The following is a 20,002-nucleotide window of genomic DNA, read 5'->3' on the forward strand; positions in this document are numbered from 1 at the left end:
ACCACTGTTGCATCACCCAGAGAAAATGCTGACTTCCTTGCAGCACTCTTTTCTCTGACTCCTGCATAAATGACGAAGGCATATCACCTCCTCCTATACCTGACACATGGCATAGGGAGAGTGGTTGGAAGTAGTAGTGAAGTTATGTATGTATAAGGATGATCAGCATAAAAATGGAATAGCTTGGGATGTGAGTGAGGTAGCTGAGACTTGAATGGATATATGTGGTAAGCAGTGATAAAGGTGATTGATTGCTTTGTTTGTAATCAATTGTACATTGTTGCATCGAGAGATGTAATAGGAAGGAATTTCTTTGTGCTTACAACTGCAAAAAGGACCAAAAACATGTTCAATAGTGTTATTGCAGCATAGATGGAATTGTCATTACCAATTTTAAATAAAGTTTTTTTTATCTTATAAAGGTTTCTTTGCACATGTTGCTCTTCAGTAATTTGTCCACACATGACGATGGTGTACGCTAGGTCTCAACTGTTTTGTGTGTGTGTTGAATCCAAAAAATAAAAATAATAATAAAATACAGGATCATTGAGCCTATCAATTTTTTAGCAAGTTAGAAGACATTGTTTATTTTGTTGATTTCAACATCTTTTTTTTTTTCTTTGAATCAGAAAATTGGAACATTAGTAGAATAAAAATACTAAGAAATACTTTCTTGAAAAGCAGGAAAAATACTTTAAATCTTTGCTTTAAAACTTGAAAATTGGGTAGAAATTTCAGAAATAAAATTTAAATAAAATAAAATAAAACATAAATAAATAATAACAATTCTTCAAAAACCATTAGACTTGAAATCTGTTGTTAAATACAAATAATCATCAAACAATGCCAGGTAGTTTCACCAGTATGTAAAACCCAACTTAATGTGAATATGTTAACACTTTCATGCTGGGCAGTGTCTGCATCGCTAGTTTTCCACTGGCATTGCCTGTGAAAACTAGCTCTACTATATGTATGCCGCTTCCATGATGGGCAGGCCAGTAGGCACATATTCACAAGGTTTCACAGCATGTTAGTTGCAGCTTTTTTGGTAGAATTTTATTTGTAAAATTAGCGTTTGTGAACTGTCTTAATGATATCAAAAATCTCAAATGCAGTTCAAACTTATTTCAAATTATGTGTATTTAGATATGCATATACATCTTTATTTGTTTTACATAAACGATTTATGTAAATCAAATTTTGACTGAAAAGCATCCAATGACTACATTATATTTTCTGCAACTGAAAATTTGAAAGATGTTAAAACAATTGTGTTTGGTTAGATACTATGTTTAGTGCTACAATAAATCTGTTTTGCTTGCATGCATGCAGCATAGTGTATATGGGAGAGGAGGTGTTTTTCATTATGAAGTGTCATTCAAGTTGTCTCTAATTACACTAATTGTTGCTAAATATACTACATAGACTGTGATTATATCTGTACTGTATTTAGTGATACAATAAAGCAACCTATTTTTCTTGCTTCTGCAGTATAGTGTGTTGAGAATGGAGTATTTCATGCTATAAGAATATTTTCATTCCAGTCTTTGTAAAGAAACAGATGTAAGCAAAAATTCATCTCTTGAATAAAAATGAATCCTCCTTATTATAAGTGGACTTTGTCCATTGAACTAAAACAAAATACTAGATATCTCTTATTGACATAAGGCTGGATAATTCTGATGGCAATTGGAATTTATTTATATATATATCTTACTATTCAAAAAAAGCATATACTGATCATCGATAAATAAAAGAATATTCTTAGAAAACCAAGCAAAATATAAATAAAACAGAAATAAATATACATAACATCACAACAAATTGTACAAGATGATTTGCTGCTCCATCAAGCAACATGTATTCTTCTCACATCTAAATGAATCATGTAATCATTATTAGTTCATTGGATTAGTCCTCCCTAGAATTATTTGCTGAGAGCTATCAAATGTATGCATACAGACACTGTTTATTATTGGTTAGCTATTTATATTTTGCAAACAAATCCCATTACCCCTCCTCCTAAACTTTTTTTTTATTATTATGCCCATCATAAATGTGAACATTCATGACAGCAGTTTATAGGATCATGTTATTTGCTCCATCCAGTGACTTATATAGGATACACACACAGACAGATGTTAATTACCAATAATTCATTTACCAGTAATGAAAGTATTTGCTTTCACACCTGTTCTTTCTTATATTTGCCATTCTCACATGGCTCATTGATGATGATTCACATATTTATACCTTTGAGTAATTCAAATATACCAACCAAATATAACATTTGCCTTCATTATTGTTTTCTAATATATCCTAAAAAAACACAATCTCCCTCCACCCTCATTAGCACAGATTTGGTTATAATCGAAGAACTGTCATGATATGCAGCACATCCACTGATATGAAACACATGAAATTGCTGCAAGGCACGGTGTTTTCTCTCTCTTCAGAAACTCTTTACTCAGATGGCAAAGATTATATTTTCATAAGATCTCAGGTAAATCTCAAATCTTTTTAGATTGAGCAGTGAAAGTTTTGATCATTCCAACATGAATGTGTTAAAGGAAAGTTTCTCATTAGTTATTAAGTCATAGCCTTCAGTATGAAGTATTTATGACGACAGATTATGTCGTCATGATAAAAGGCAAAGATACAGGCTTCTAGTATAAGCTTGTGTCTTTTAAGTAGTGTATACCAAGGTACTCGGATGGCAAAGATTATATTCTCATAAGGTCTCAGGTAAATCTCGAATCTTTAAGTTGCTTTTTATATTTGGCTATTAAATGTGGTTGGATGCATAATATTGCCTATAATGTGATGTCAGTTGTATGTTTGTTTTTGTCTTATTTTAAATAGGTTTTCATATAGCATATGTAAGTCAAAAAAGATCAAAAACTAAAAATCAAATATTAAATAAAGATGAAGGATTTAAAATCATCATCAAATTCCTGCCATGTACCCTCAAGGGGTGTACAGGATATGATAGTACTACATGAAAAATTTACATCATTACTAACTTTCTATCTACAATTTTCCTCCAAATCAGTCTGTTACTTGTCAAGACTCCAACATGACCAGATCTTATATCTCTGTCGTCTAAGGCACTTTGTACCGTATCAATCCACCTATGTCTTTGTCTTCATCTGGGTCGTTTCCTACCAACCTGGCAGAGAACACTTGTTTTGCTAATCTTTCTTCTCCATTTCTGTTTAAGTGACCATACCACCTGAGATTAGCTCTGCTAATGCATTCCTGGATGTGACAATGTCAAATTCTTTCCTAATATCCTCATTTTAAATATCATATTGCCATTGATGCCATCTGTTCATGCCTCTAATCTTTCTCAGAACTCTCGTATCTGCGGTCTCTAGTCTTTGGTCAAGTGTTTTACTTCTGACCCAGCTCTCAGATCCATAAGTTAAAATTGGTTTGAACACTGTCTTATATACAGCTAATTTAGTGTTCTGGCTAATTTCTCTCTTATTCCATATGAATTTATTCAATTGACTTCCTACTATACCAGCTTTATTGATTCTGTTGTCTATTTCCATATTTAATTTACCATCTTCACTAAAAATTGTGCCTAAGTAGGTGAAATGTTTTACTTGTTCCACAGGTTCTCCGTTCACAATGCAGTTGATATTTTCAATGATTCTGCCTATTTTCGTTGTCTTTGTCTTTTTATTGGTGACCTTCATACCATCTATTACAAGTTATTCAATTTAGTCAAGGAATCTTGCAGACTCGTAGTGGATTTCTTGATAAGTATAACATTGTCCGCATAAAACAAAGAGCTGACATTAACATCTCCAATTTTAATATCATGTTAAATACTTCTTTCCTTCATAATGTGATCCATATAGATAATGAATAACAGAGGGGATAATGTACATCATTGTCTCACACCAGATTTAACATTAAACCATCTTCCTGTACTTCCTTCAATTCTAACTGACTTACAACTCAAATAAAGACTAAGTATTCTTGATAATGCTCCATTGACACCATATAACTGTAGCGTATTGAATAGCTTCTCTCTTGGCACCTTATCATATGCCTTTTCCAGATCTACAAAACTCAAATAGAGATCTTTGTTATATTCCCATGATTTCTCCACTATTTGTCGTAAAGTGAAGATCTGATCCTGACAGCTTCTATTTGGCCGGAATCCAGCTTGTTCCTCACCAAGCTTTTCTTCTACAATTCTTCTCAACCGTTTCTCAAGTATACCTGCATATATCTTACCAGGAATACTCAGTAAGGAAATACCTCTGTAATTCTCACATTCAGTTTTATTTCCCTTTTTATGTATGGGTTACTATGAGAGCTCTACTCCAGTCATTGGGAATTTGTCCCTCTGTCCAGGCCTTCTGAACTATGCAGTGCAGCCACTGCAACACTTTTATACCACCATACTTTAGCATTTCTGGTCGAATATCATCTACTCCTGCTGTCTTTCCACATTTTAAGCCTCTGATGGCTTTTTCTACTTCAAGTATAGATATGTATTCCTGACTGTATGCCTGTTGAGTGTTTTTTACCACTCTGCTATCACTGCTTGTTTCATTTAGCAGTTTCTCAAAGTAATTACTCCATACTTCAAGGATATCTTTTTCTCCTGTTTTCATGTCAGTTTTATCATCTCTAACTCCTTTTACATTACTCTTTCCTCCATTTCTAAGTTTCTTCAGTAACCTCCAAAATATTTTGCCACCTTCTTGATATTTATTTTCTATGTTCTTGCCAAAGTTCTCCCATGACTTTTGTTTAGCTAGTTTTACACAGTGTTTAGCTTTCTTACATTTGTCTTATTCTCTAAGAGCACAAACTGACTTATGAACTTTTGATATGCTTTCTTCTTTTCCTTCACTGCCTCTTTAACTTCCTGTGTCCCCATGGAGTTCTGATTTTTCTATCCTTGCATGCAGACAACCTCACCACATGCCTCTCTGGCTGAATCAATCAAGGTTTTTTTCAAGGCTTGCCATTGAATCTCTAAAGTTTGGTTCCTGTTCTCAAACTCTTTCATTTTTTCTTCAATAAACTTTGTGTATTTTAGTCTACAGTTCACATCTGAGAGCTGCTCAACTTTAATTCGCTTTAAAACTTTCTTACATGTTATTCTTTTCAATATGAAATTCAATTTTATCCTACTCATGACTAAATAGTGATCACTTCCAATTTCAAATCCTCTGTACACTCTGGTGTCCTGCACAAGGGAGAAGACATCACTATCAACAATAACATAGTCAATGAGACTTTTTCTTATTCCTAGCCTCTTCTCTCCATGTGAATTTGTGCACATTTTTATGTTGGAACATGGTGTTAGTAATAACCAGTCCATATCCTGAGCAGAAATCCAACAAATATTTGCCATTATTATTAGCTTTGCTCTTTTCTCCAAATTTTCCCAAAATATTTTTGTTTGTCTGACAATCATTTCCTACTCTGCTATTTAAATCCCCAACAAGGACCAACTTTTCCTTTTTCATTGTGTCAGATGCTTTCTCTAAAGCATTAAGAAATTCCTCCACTTCTACCTTAATAGAACCTTCTGTGGGACCATAGGCACAAATAGGTTTTATTGTCCAGTTCCCCATTCTGATATTTGCTCACATCACTCTACTTGAGACTGCCTGCCATTCAAGAAGATTAGCCTCGTATTTAGTGTTGAATACAATGGCTACTCCTTCTTTTCCTTGATTGTCATTGCCTGAATATTACATTTTGTATTTCTTGCTCAGAAGGATCTCACCAGTTTTGGTCTTTTTTGTTTCAGTCACCGCTATTATGTCGATCTGGTACTTATCTAATTCCTCAGCTAGCTCCATTTCTTTGCCATTCAGGCTTCTTACGTTGATAGTACTGATCTTTAACTCTGGTGATGTTGAGTTGGGGTGCTTTTTCAGATTTGTTCCAGTAGCTGACTTTTTGCTGTTCACCCTGGTTCCCTGGTGAAAACAACGGGGGCCTTATTTAACCGGGCAACGTCCCATTCGGCATGAAATTTTGTCATGTTGTACCATAATTTTATAATTTGGTTTAAGCCAGTAATAATTACAATTTGATTGGGTAAATCCCAATTTGCCAGCCCATCCTCGTTCATTTAGTATCCAGGTAGATACCCAACAGGGTGCACCACGAGAAGGTGAGGATTGGACATTATGTCCAATCCTCACAATGATAGGTCAGAAGCATTGGTCGGTTCTCCACATTCCTTTAAAGGCGATGTGGAGGTCTCCTCTCAGTTATACAGCTTTGATCCTTAAGCACCCCAGATTTAAAATCATCCTTTCTTAACTATTGACAGGCAAACAAATGCTCGTACTATGGAACAGAACTTTTTTGTTTGCATCTCTATCTTTATTAGGTGCAGACTTGATATTTTCTTTTGGTTTAAAAAAAAAAAATGTAGATTTTTATCCTTCCTCACTGAAAGGATAACTGAAATACTTATGTTTTTGAAGCTTTCTTCGAATTACTTATTTCATTTCTAATTGATAATTAACCTATCAAGTAAACTTACAAAGAGTTGCTTTGTATTTCTAGGCCTCTGACAGTGGGATAGGGAAAAAAACAATTCAATTTTTTAATGGACTAACATGCAGTTCTCAGTTGAATCCTGTTTTTAATGAGAGTGTGATGCATACTGAAATAATTCATTGTTGGTACTGCACATTATGTTTGCTATTAGAAACTTTGGATTTTTGTTACAAATGCTTTTTACTTATGTATTCTTAAAGAAATGTGAATTTTAAATCATACTGAATAAATTAACTTTCTTATTGCTCTCGGCATCATTGTAGTACAGCTGTGCTTATTTACAGTAGGTCCAGCATCATTATGACAATAGAATACTTATTTCAATTTTTAATAATAAAGCATGTATAAGATAACTGATAGATCTAGCTCAGCAGTTATAAACTGCTGCCACAGATGAAATAGAAATGCCACATGCCTTATAACTGTAATTGTGTATTTCCATTTTTATTAATTTATTCATGATCACTTGTTGCACTATCTCTTATAGGTTTTGTGCTGAACCCTTGTCCTGTAGAAATTCGGAAAATCCGTGGACAAGCTGTCTTGTTTGATTATGTTTGGACAGGATCATATGCTACTTTTGCAAGAGCAAAAGATTCTGGAGCAGTTTATGGATTTGGGTTAAATAATTACAATCAGCTTGGTAGGTGATCATTTTCATTATTAATAGATATAATTTTTATATGATATTTGCTTGTTGATTTATTTTTTGTCAAGAGTGTAATTTATATTAAGATTAAATCTTAGAAGGAGGTATAGGTAATACAGCATCAAAATTAAAGTTAAAACAAAATTTTTGAGTATAGAATGTTCCTGATAATCTTATACAACCACAATAAAAAAGCACTGTACCTGAGAAAACCATTCACAATAAAAGAAACATCAAATACTTGATGTTTCTTTTAAAACATCAATTTGAAGGGAGATATTCAGTTGAGTAAGGTAATAGTTAATTAAGGTGATGTAGAGAGATTGTAGGATGATTTAAATTGGCTGACAGTATGAGCAAAAAATATAGTGGATGTCAATTAATGTGGAACAGTGTAGTTATAAAAAAAAAAGATTACAAGCTGTGTACCACATTAAGTGAACTGTACTCCAGGAAATTGATAAAGCCAGAGATTTGGACATAGTAGTTTGAAGAGGATTACAGCTTCCACATTAAGGGAACTCTGCTCTAAAAGCCAAAGATTTGGGCATAGACGTTGAGGTTTAGAGGGCATATTGCTAAGGTAGCCAGGGTAGTTCACAGGATTGCTTGGTTATCAAAGAACACACACTAACAAGCAAAGATAAGAGTTAACATTCATCTTTAGAAAGCTTTGATACAACCACATCTGAATTACTGTTCTCATGTCTGGTCACCTGGGTTTTTTGTGGATGAGGAAATAATTGAGAGGATCCAGAGGCAAGTGAACAAGATGTTGAGTGGTCTGTGGAATGCTCCTTAGGAGCATAGATTGAATATTTTGGAGTTGCAAAAGTTTGGTTATAGTCGAAAAAGAGGGGATGTGATAGAAACATTTAAGTTACCTTAAAAAGAATTTTATAGGATTAATACAGAGGAAACATTTCACACACTTGGCCAGAAGGGGTATGGACAAGAAGTCATCCCTGGAAATTGGGTAAGAGTGTGGTTAGCAAGGTTGCAATAACTAGATTTTTTTCTTGGAGAGTGGTGAATGAATGGAATGGGTCACTGGAGTCATTTTTAGTGCTTTTCTGTTAATGGTTTGAAAGAGAGGCACAATACAGCACATGGATAGCTTGGGTCTCCAACAATGTCTTAGGACTCCATGAAGGTGTAGATGCTGTAATAATAATAATTAAATAATAAAAGCTTTCATAATAGTGAACTGAATTTCTTAGTAGATGACATCATAATCAGCAGACGAAGAAAATGATGGAAAATGAAACATTGAGCAGAACACAAACGAACAGAAAATAGAACAAAACAAATTGCAGGAAACACAACAAAGAAATTTTGGGAAATCAAAACAAAAGCATCATGTGATGTGAAAGAAAAGTCAGGGGAAGTAAGAAAGAAAGAAATTCTGAGAAACATAAAAAAAATTGCAAGATAAGAAACAAGGAAGTGGTGGGAAATCATGTTGACAACAGAGCATTAAGGATTCAGGAATCATGTAAAGTACACAACATGAAATGTACAAATGCAAACAATAATGAAAGACATAAGAAAGAACTAGAAGAGTATGAAATTATAAAAATGAAAATGCAGAATTAATATTTAAAGTTTGAAATACTTTATTAGTTTAAATTAGCTTAATTTTAGACTGTACCATTAAAATGAAAAATTTCAGTCAAAAACTCAAATTGTAATCAGAAATTGAGGATTTTTTTACTTTTTTGATAAAAATCTTTTAACCACAAAGTAAGCTGTTATTCAAACATATTTCACCATTTAAACTGATATTGTGCAATATTTCTTTAATTTACAGTTTTAAGAGATAGTATCAATTTATCACACTTGTCCCTCATTGGGTTTCTGTGCAATTAGGAAGGTGACATCACATCAGCTGTGTCAGTCACTTTTCCTCCTCACTCAGGCTGTCTCCTTACTCATGGTAATTGAAGAGGACCAAGTATAAAATAGACTGCTGAGGTTATTTTTGATTTTACTGGTACAGACTTGTACATAATCTTCATAATAAAAGTAGTATGAAATAATAATTTCATACTACTTCTTTCTTATGTCTCTCATTATTGTGTCTGCATTTGTACTTTTTTATGTTGTTATTATTATGTGTTCTTTATGTAATGTTCTGTCGATGCTTTCTGTTCTTTGATCAGTATATAATTTCTTGCCATTTTCTTTGCTTTATTTCCTGCTATTTCATTTTTTTTATTTCTATGATTTCCTTTTTTAATGGGAATCAGGGGCAGAATTTCCTGCAAATTTACTGTGAACCTTGTGCTATAACAAACTATGTTTGGTCCCTAGGAGTTTACTATAATGAGTATCTAATCGACTCTATACCTTTTGCATGCACGAGTCTTTCAGCCTATAGTACATCAGTACTGTGAATGTGCACAAAGTTAAAAAAAAAACATTGCATGTGAAGACTACATATTGTGCACCTTAGGAAATGCATAAAAGGTGAGAGCAGTAAAAGGAATAAATGAGGAGAAAGAAAAATTTGGGTTTCTCTCTGAGTTTGGAGTTGAATAGCTGCTGTATGTGTTCTAATAAATTTAGAGACAGGTAAAGGAATTACTCACAATAATTGGGTATGGCAATATTTGTAGTCCAAGCAGTACAAACTGAAATCTTTGTGGAAAAGAGAGTGGCTGTGTGCTGATGAGAATTCAAACATTAATCATATAGAACATAGAGAAAATTGTGTTTTTAGAGTATTTAGTATAATTATAACATTTTTATTGCGATATTGTCGGTATGGCAACAATGCTACGAACAATGGCGGCAAAGACCATGTTGTCCAGTGATTTGAATTTGCAGGATATTATTCAGTGCAATGTATGTGTCGAGAAAATCAAAAAAATGTGTGGAAGGAGATTGAAATCGGAGAGAGAGAGTATTAAGTGTTTTAAAAGTGAGTAACTGTTAGGTGACGAGAACACAACAAATACTGAAGATAAGATGGAAAATGATGTTAGTAATGTCGAATGTGCAGCCATGGAAATAGAGGGGAATGAAATGGATATCAATAAAGAACTAGCATGTGTAAATGTCATCCTTCATAGGACAAAGCACGAAATTGAAAAACTGCAGAAGTGGCAAGAGTTAAGCAGGACAGCTGAAAAAAGAAAGAAGCAGGTGATACGAAAGAATAAAAAGACCAACTGAACCAACAAGAAAAACAAGTTAAGGAGAAAATTATGTATGGAGATTCAATAATCAGGGAAGTAAACAAAAGTATGACAAAATTGTGTTTCCCAGGAGTAAAAATTTGATATTAGCCATGCCATCCAGATGCAAAAAATTAAGTCGAAGGAAATGGTTGTCTTGTTTGATACCAATGATTTGAGAGGCAAGAAGTATTCTATGAGGTAGGATGTAAAGGAGTTGTTAGAAGAGGCAAAACTGAAGAACGAGAAGGTGAAGATTGTAAGTCTCCTACCACTCTATGATAGAGGTGAACTGAGGAGGAGGGCATTTATAGCCAGTGATTGTGCAAAAGGAATGATGTAGGATTTGTGTGATCTGTCTTTGACAGAAAGAAGGATTTGTACAATGCTGATGGACTGCATCTGAATGGTTTCGGTGTTAGGTATCTGGGGAGAGCTTTGTTCATGCAAATTCAAGGAAATGTAAGCAATTAGGGTGAAAACAAGTGAGTTTGTGTGAAGGCACCCATGAAACGAGTGAGTGTGAGAATGACCAAGTGAGGAATTTAGTCTTGCAAGCAAAAATATTGAATAGGGTAGTCAATTCAGAAAGTAAAGATGGGTGGGGGATTAAAGGGTTGTTGTCGTTTCTATGTACTAATGCCAGAAGTATCAGGAACAAGAGAGGAATTTTTGGCATTGGTTAGTGCAACCTTGCCAAAAGTAATAGGCATTAGTGAGTCCTTGACTAACAGTAGATAATGTAGTTACAGAGATTGAATGTGAAGTTTTAGTATTTTCAGGGAAGATAGTCTGGCATGAGATTAAGACCAGTAAGACAAAATATACAGTTGTTTGTTGCTATAGGCCAGGGAGTTCCATAGATGATCTGGAAGACATGCATCGCCAAATTAGTAGAATGAGTACAGGTCAAGTGATTATTATGGGGAACTTCAACTATGGAAATATAGACTGTAAGGAAGAAAGATCACATGGCAGAAAGGAAATAGAATTTATACACCTGCTGAGGGATAATTACTTAAGGCAGCATGTGATGGAGAGGACTAGGGCTGAGAGAGTATTGGAACTGGTTATAGGATCAGAAGAGCTATTCATAACCAAGGTGACAACGTTGCCTCCAATTGATGAAAGAGACTATGTGGTCTTGACTTGGGAGATTGTAAAACATGAGGAATATTCTATTAAGAAAGCAGTATTTGTGGAACTACAGGCATGTGATTATGACATGCTTATGAAACAGCTTAAATCTGTACCATGGCATAAAACACTGCAGAGTAAGGATGTTAGTAGTGCATGGGATATAGTTAAGGGTCTTCTAGAGGAACAGTATTAAATTGTGTATCTAGGGTAAGGAGGGTTAACCGGATGAATAATATCATTAAGTATGAGCTACAGAAGAAGAAGAAGAAAATGCTGTGGAGGGTATATAAACAGAAAGGTGACCAGCAAATTCACGAACAGTACAAGGTGGGCAAGGAAGGCAAAATCAGATTATTGAGAAGAATTTAGCTGAGCAAGCCAAAGGAAATCCCAAAGAGTTCTTTTGTTATGTGGCAAGTAAGAGGAAGAATGACTATGAAAGATTAACCTTAATGAGTGATTACTTACTATTATCATAACGGAATTAACTCACGTAAATTATTCTTTATTCGTAGAATTTTTGCCTGAGTATCACAGGCATCATCAGTACAAGTACAAAGGCTAATTAAACAATAACTGTTATATTCACAAAGTGCCACCTAAGTAGCTAAGGTTAAATTTCCTAAATTTATTTAAAAAAATAAATAAATTTAGGAAATTTAACCTTAGCTACTTAGGTGGCACTTTGTGAATATAACAGTTATTGTTTAATTAGCCTTTGTACCTGTACTGATGATGCCTGTGATACTCAGGTGAAAATTCTACGAATAAAGAATAATTTACACGAGTTAATTCCATTATTATAATAGTAAGTAATATGTCTACTCATGGTATTTCCATACTATAACTTAATGAGTGATGATGGTCACGAGGTGACAGAAGCAGATTAAATAGTTGAGTTACTGAGTCACAACTTTGCAAGCATATATCTTCCTAGTTAGGTTATTGCTTTAACCTATGTGACAGACAATAATGTGGGACAGAGGTGGATGAATTGGAGGTTCTTAGGATATTGCAGAATCTCAGTGTAAATACAGCTGTAGGATTAGATGAGATATCAGCAAGGTTTTGCGAGAATGTTCAGGGGAACTGGTAATGCCTTTGACTAGGCTGTTTAATTTAAGTCTCAGCTCTGGTAGATTTCCATTGGGAGTGGAAAGAGGGCAAAATTATTCCTTTGCATAAGGGAGGTTCTAAGAATACAGTAACTAATTATAGACCAATCAGTATCTCAGGCTTGGTGGTAAAAGTACTAGAAAAATTGGTAAAAAGGAGAATTCAAGAATGGGTAGATAAAAATATGATACTGTATAAGGGTCAATATGGCTTTGTGAAGGGTCGGTCATGCCTTAGTATTTGACTAACTTTTTATAATAGAGTCCCAAAACGACAACAAATAAAAACTAATTCGAAAATTCAATTTTCTAAAAAGAAAACAAGAACAATCCTCTTTTACCAAACAATCCCTCATTCAAAACAAAGTGGTTATAAATAAATCTTCCCATATCCTCTCACCCGCTGAAATAAATGTTCTCTCAAGAGGGCTGAATTTTGTCGTATCTCTGAAATCTAAAGGAATTGTTTCTTACAAAGATTGAAAAGGCTGCTTCTCTCCTTCCCACCTGGGATACAAATTTACTCCATATTGAATCTATTTTTGCCATTAACAGTGCTAGATCTCCATCAGATTACATTCGACCTTCTGAACAACAGGTTCTCAAATATCTGAAGAATAACCAAGACATTATTATCCTTCCAGCAGACAAAGGTAATGCCACAGTGATCCTGAACAAAATGGATTACCGCCAGAAGATCTTTGAATTATTATGTTCTGATTCCTATTCACTTCTTGATAGAGATCCATCCAGAGAACTACACAACCGGACCAATAATCTACTAAGAACAAAATTAGAATTACAGTAAATCCTTGCTGAGCGCGGATTTGCAGAACACGATTTTGCACATATGCATTATCTTAATTGTTTCCATTTAATTTGTCCAACGCTAGAATTTCATTCATACACAGTATGCTGCAGAGCACCGGCTGGCAACCCTGCTTGGTGCTGCCCACTAGCTGAGTGACCCAGGCCGAGTTGCAAACATTTCATTCACGTTAGCAGAGCTGTAATCACGTATTTACTAGTGCTTATCCTCTTCTCCTTTTGCACTTGTATTTCTTTTAATTTCAAAAATTCAATATGACATCTAAGAGGAAAAATGAAGATGATAAAGCAGCAAAGTTTTGACATTATCTCAGAAAATTGAAATTTTAGATAAGTTGAAAAATGGTACACGTGTTTCATCGCTTGTAAGAGAACTAGCTATAAATGAATCAAGCATAAGAACAATACGAGAGAATGAAGAAAAGATTCGGTCTAGTGTCAAAGCTTCAGGCGATACTTCGGCAAAGGTTGCTCAAGTTTCAAGAAGAATTCTGCAATTGGAAAAGATGGAAAAATATTAATAGCTTGGATTGACAATCAAGTAAACGAAAAAGGCTCAGTTGTGGATGGTGTTGCTATTCAAAGCAAAGCTTTAGATTTGTTTTCTTTCTTTTTAAATAAAGATGGCCAGTCATCAGAGAAAATCGACTTTCAAGCAAGGAAAGGTTGGCTTGAAAACTAATAGAAAAGACAGCGATTGTAACGGGGGACTTCAATGCAAAAAATATTGTGAAGACAAGTGTCGTTTTAATTTCCACAATGTAAAGCTTCAGGGAGAAGCTGGCTCTGCAGATAAAGAAGCAGCAGAGAAATTCAAACCCCAATTTTTGAAATTCATTGAAGAGAGGGGCTACTTTCCGCAACAAGTTTTGAATGCGGATGAGATGGGCCTATTTTATAACTGAATGGGACAACGAATCTACATCACAAAGACACAAAAGGTTACCCCAGGTTTTAAAGCTTTTAAGGATAGACTCACTTTGCATTTTTTGTGGAAATGCATTTCCACAAAAAATGCAAAGATCTAAATCGCCTCTTGCATTGCAGGGAAAAAATTTTGAGCAATTGCCCATTGTGTGGAAGTGGAATAGAAAAGCTTGGGTAACAAAAGCCCTCTTTAATAACTGGTTTGAAAATTCATTCGTTAAAGAAGTCAAACATTACTTAGAACAGCAAAACCTGTGCTTTAAAGTTCTCCTAATTCTCGATAATGCTCGATAACGCGATTTTGCCATGCGCGCAATGTGTTAATGACGTAACCCCCGCGTTCGGCAAGGGTTTACTGCACCTAGAAATGTACACTTTTCCCTCCAGTCTAATCTTCTAATCCCACGACTGTATGGTCTTCCTAAAATTCATAAAGAGAATATTCCTTTTCAACCTGTAGTAGAGGATATGAACTCTCCCACTTACAACCTGTCAAAATTTCTTGCATCTTCTCTGAAATGTTTTTACTGGAAAATCTGGAAAATCTTTTTACTGGAAAATCTGCTTCCTTTATTAAAAATACAACAGACTTTATATCAAAACTTAAAAACTTTCGAGTCACTAATTCGGATATTATGACTAATTTTTACGTGGTGTCTTTATTCACTAATGTCCTTCTTCGAAACTTTATTCACAAAGTTTCGAAGAAGATCTTCGCATTACTGTCACACTGCGTAAACTCAGGTTATTTTAAATTTGAAGACTTCATTTACAAACAAAATTCAGGACTTGCGATGGGAAATCCTTTGTCTCCTGTTCTTGCCAAAATTTATCTAGAGAATTTTGAAGATAAAGCAATTTCATCTTCTTCCTTAAAACCAAAGATATAGTTTCGCTGCATCAATAATGTTTTCCTTATCTGGGAACATGGCCTAGATAACCTCAAACTCTTTCAAGAACATTTGAATGATATACATCCAAATATCAAGTTCACATCTGAATTGGAAATTGATGGCTCTATTGCATTCTTAGGTATCAGAATAACCCAATCAGCTGAACATCTTAAATTTTCTATTTTCAGAAAACCGACACATACAGACAGGTACCTTCATGCTGACTTACACTATTTTCCTCCACAGAAGTTGGGTATCATCTCCACTCTAGGTCACTGAGCACAATCTGTTCTGTTCGACGAAGAGGAACTTCATAATGAACTTAAATATCTTCAAGTTACATTTAAACTTAATGGATACTCTAAGAAAACTATAGACAGATTACTGTTCAACTCTTGTCCATGGCAATATGAAGACTCCGCTACTTCTAATGGCAGCATTTCTTTGCCATATATCAGTTCTTTATCTCCAAAATTGGCTAAAATTCTGAAGAAATACGATATCAAGACTTTCTTCACAACCCTTCCTAAACTTCGTTCCACCTTAAGTCGTCCTAAAACTAAACACAATAATCTTAAATATCCTGGTGTTTATAAGATTCTTTGTGATTGCGGTAAGCCATACTTTGGACAAATGGAGAAATCTATTTAACTCCGTTTAGAGGAGCACCAGAGAGACATTACCTACAACAGAGCTTGAGCTAGTGCCTTATCCAGTCATGTGTTATTTTCAGCAAACTCAAATAATGAAGGTTTTCCACATCAGATACTCTAGGATGAGACTGTCAACATACACCAATGTTGTGACGAGCTAGAGAGAAGAATTTTAGAATCTAAAGAGATAGTTATCAATCCAGTCCATATTAATAACAACCTAAGCTACAGCCTACCAGACTCTCACAGCTCCACCATTCAATATTGGTGCTCTCGAGACTATACACATGCATGATCAGAATAATACAGTCAAGAGTTCATTCTTCTATTTAAAACTCTAGCCTTTTAGTTGGATATGTTACTCTGTGTTTTTAAAAATCCAATTCCTTTACTGGTATTTATATGTTTTTTCTCACACCCAATGAAGTTTTGATTTAGACAAAACTAGTAGTGTGTAATTAAAATTTTTTTATTTAAACCTCGGTTTTAGTCATTAAAAACTTTTAAATAAATAAATAAATATATATATATATATATATATATTAGAAAATATTAGATTCAAAAAGTACTATCTCTGATAAAGGGGATAGACATAGACCACTAGATCTATTTATGTCGGGACAATGGCATAATGTTTCACATGAAAGATTCTTGTCTTGTAAAGGATTCTTGTTTAGTTCAATGGAACTAAACAAGAATCCTTTACATAATCTGCACCTTTCTCACATCTTCCAGTTTGTACATGATATGATAAGGCAGAAGATTAAGGAATCTGGTAGATGCCTGAAAAATCAAGAGGCAAAAGCTTAACCTTAGAAGATGTGAGAAAGGTGCAGATTTTTCTGACAGGACAAAAGACAACAAATGTTTAGTGGAAATGTTTTAAAATTTTCACTTTGCTTTTGGAAATGCCTTGCTTAAGAGATAGGTATTAAATTTTTAACTTTTAAATTTTAACATTTAAATAAATAAATAAATAAATAAATATATATATATATATATATATATATATATATTAGAAAATATTAGATTTAAAAAGTACTCTATATAGGAATGTGAGTTATCAAATGGTTTTAATGATTTCTTCATCAAAAAAGCATTTAACTCTTATACCTTCTGCCTCGTCTACTCCAGAAGAAATAACTTGCATTCCTATCCTTCATGTACAAGGCATTTCCAAATGCATAGCAAAAATTTTAAAACTGTAGAACAAAATTTTGTTCTATCAGAAAAATCTCCACCTTTCTCACATCTCCTATAGGCTTCCACCTCTTGATTTTCTTGGTATCTACTAGATGCCTTGCTCTTGTGGCTTATCTTATTATGGACAAACTGGAAAATCCTGCTGTTGTTCATCATAAAGACTATAGGTCTTATATTGAATTTTATGAGTCTGAAGTTGCTGAACATGCTATCTCCACTAAACATAGAGTTCACTGGAACAAGACAAGAATCCTTCATAAAAGTCGATTCTTTACATAATCTCTTTATATAGAAATGCATGAAACTTTAATCTATTGTTTGAACTTAAATAGATCCAATGGTCTACGTCTGTCTCCTTTATGGGAGATGTATGTACGTATGTAAATATGTATGCTTTTCATATACTGTATGTGCAAAGATTTGCACATTATTATTATTTTATTTATTTATTTAAATTTTTTTTTTCTAGTTAGGAAAATATTGACCATTTTGGTTGTCTTACATGAGGTACTAACGTAGTGCTTTTTAGAATTTCCTGTTATTATTTAATTATTGCCTGTGTGTGTGTGTGTGTGTGTGTGTGTGTGTGTGTGTGTGTGTGTGTGTGTGTGTGTGTGTGTGTGTGTGTGTGTGTGCATACTGTGAAGATGCTTATGAAATTTAGGCAAAAATTCTGCATATAAATAAGTTTTAACATTAGTTTTCTTGCATTATTTTATATTTTGTTGTTGATATTAAGCCATAATTTATGTTGCTAGTCTCTGGCCATGTAACTAGCTGTTTATCATGAATAATATTGTTGATATATATGTATTGTTATCCATTGAAACCTAAAATGAAATATAAAGGCTTTTCAACTGAGGTCAAGTGTGCCAATGTCATATGGAGGTGGCAGGATTTTTTCAACTTAGAAACTGAAGTGTTTACTTTTTGAAACACACAGCAAACTGACTAAAGAATGTAGTCAGTTAACAGACATAATATGCACGCTACTGAGCCTCGGTTGTGTTAGCATATTATTAAACAACCATAATAACCACTACCTAAAATACCTTAATTTTTAGTTTACTGCATGAAATAATGTTTTATATATTAATTTCTCAGGAAGTTTTTTTTAATATATCAGACAGTATTTTCATGTTTTGTTATTTGATTTAAATATATTTGTATTTGAATTTTTTATTCAGGTTTTGAGGACCAGCATCCACGATATACACCTGAAATAATTCCTTCATTTAATGGTAAAAGTTGGAGTTGTATTAGTGGAGGACAGCATCATACATTAGCACTGGACACAGAAGGTATAATTTGTATTTTACCAGTGAAGGGATGTTTTATTTTTGAACAGAAAACTTTTTTACACTGTTTATTTTATTGCACATGCATTGTTAAGCAAACAAACAATTCATACTTGGGGAAAATTCATCTTTGAAAATGTCTTTTGATAACATACCTTTGTAATCAATGCTCATTTGGAACATATCTGTTATGGAAAGCATGTGGGAAGTTTCATAAACCAAAAGTATTTTTGAAATAGAGTTTATTGAAGCCAAACTTTAGCAGAACTGTTCATGCTTACTGTTCATGTGACACATGCTTCACATGAACAGTAAGCATTTGATGGGGTAGCTTACTTAACCTTGTAACATGCCCATTCTTCTTCAGATGTGTGCGGGCACATTTTTACACATCATACAATTATGTGATGTTCTGATCTTAAGTTTCTTAGGTAGAATTTTTGTGTAAAACTAATGTTTGTAAACTGTTTTCATGGTACAGAAAGCATCTCAAAAGTAATATTTTCTTATTTTAAGATTAACATTTGCTTTTGAAAATATTATTATTATATGATTATCTTGATGGAGTCGGAAGACTCGTCACAGGCGATCCATTTTTCACACAATTCCTATCATACCCCTCCTTAAACTCATTTGCAGATGAAGCGTTCACAACTACCTCTGGCAACTGATTCCACCCATCCTCCAAGAAAAAAATCTAGTCCCAACACCTGAATAAAGTCTTCATTGTCAATCCTATACAACCCCTTTAAAAACTTTTATGCTACTATAATGTCTCCTCTTTTTTCACCTATTAACTAATTTTTGATTCACAGATCTTCAATCTATTCTCATAGGGAGCATGTCATACCGTATTTACTCAAATATAACTTGCCCGCCCTCGCATATATTGTCCTTGCTTATAATTCTACTTTACAAACAAAAAAAAAAGAAAGAAATTAAAAATTTTTGCATATTCCTTGCACATGAAAAAAAGTTTAAAACTTTAAAAATAGTGAATGGTGTTATGGCAGTTTTGGATATTTTGGAATTTGGTTGAAGAGAATCAGCATTTCAACTCAATCATTGACTTGCCTTTGTCATTGAGTTGTGAGATCTTTTGTTAATATTGAACCAATCATATTCACATCTGTTTCTACCAACTTACCTTTGCAGTCCATTTCACGCTCCTCTTTCACTTCTCATTAGTCGTTTGTGAAGGATTGTTTATTACTTATCTCAAGTCTTGTAAATCACTGGTAATTTTTGCCTGAAATATGTAGAAACTTCAAGTTAGAGTGCTGGTTTTAAACTCAAAGATCATATGATTCCGAAATGATAAAAGGACGAGCAATAATGAAACTGTTTGATTTAATTTAATTACAGAAGCATTGTTGCTAAAGATTTAAATATATCGCATGCTGAAGGCGAGAGGCCAATTGCATAAATAACGTTGATAATTAAAATTTAAATGCATTCATTTTACAAATAATGTGAGAAGTTATAAATTGTAATGAATACTGAGGATTTAATTATAAATGTCAATTTAGTTTTTTCCTGAAAAACTTCATCATCGAATTCCTGCCATG

General features: G+C 33.8%; 1 protein-coding gene across 5 annotated transcripts in view; it reads left to right on the forward strand.

Annotated features, from left to right (window-relative positions):
- LOC150095263 (regulator of chromosome condensation-like) overlaps positions 1-20,002 on the forward strand; it is a 165,630-nt gene that overhangs the window by 117,233 nt on the left and 28,395 nt on the right. For all 5 annotated transcript variants that reach the window (XR_016550030.1, XM_090409791.1, XM_090409789.1 and 2 more), the window contains exons 7-8: positions 7,037-7,192; positions 18,324-18,437. Coding sequence is in view for 4 of the 5 variants with exons in the window: in XM_090409791.1 (XP_090265917.1) it covers positions 7,037-7,192; positions 18,324-18,437 (270 nt within the window). In the remaining variant the exon portion in view is untranslated. The remainder of the gene's footprint in view (positions 1-7,036; positions 7,193-18,323; positions 18,438-20,002) is intronic.

The sequence above is a fragment of the Typopeltis vanoorti genome, chromosome 20 (genome assembly GCF_054136105.1).
Source record: "Typopeltis vanoorti isolate ZY-2024b chromosome 20, IOZ_Tvanoo_1.0, whole genome shotgun sequence".
Taxonomy (NCBI): domain Eukaryota; kingdom Metazoa; phylum Arthropoda; class Arachnida; order Uropygi; family Thelyphonidae; genus Typopeltis; species Typopeltis vanoorti.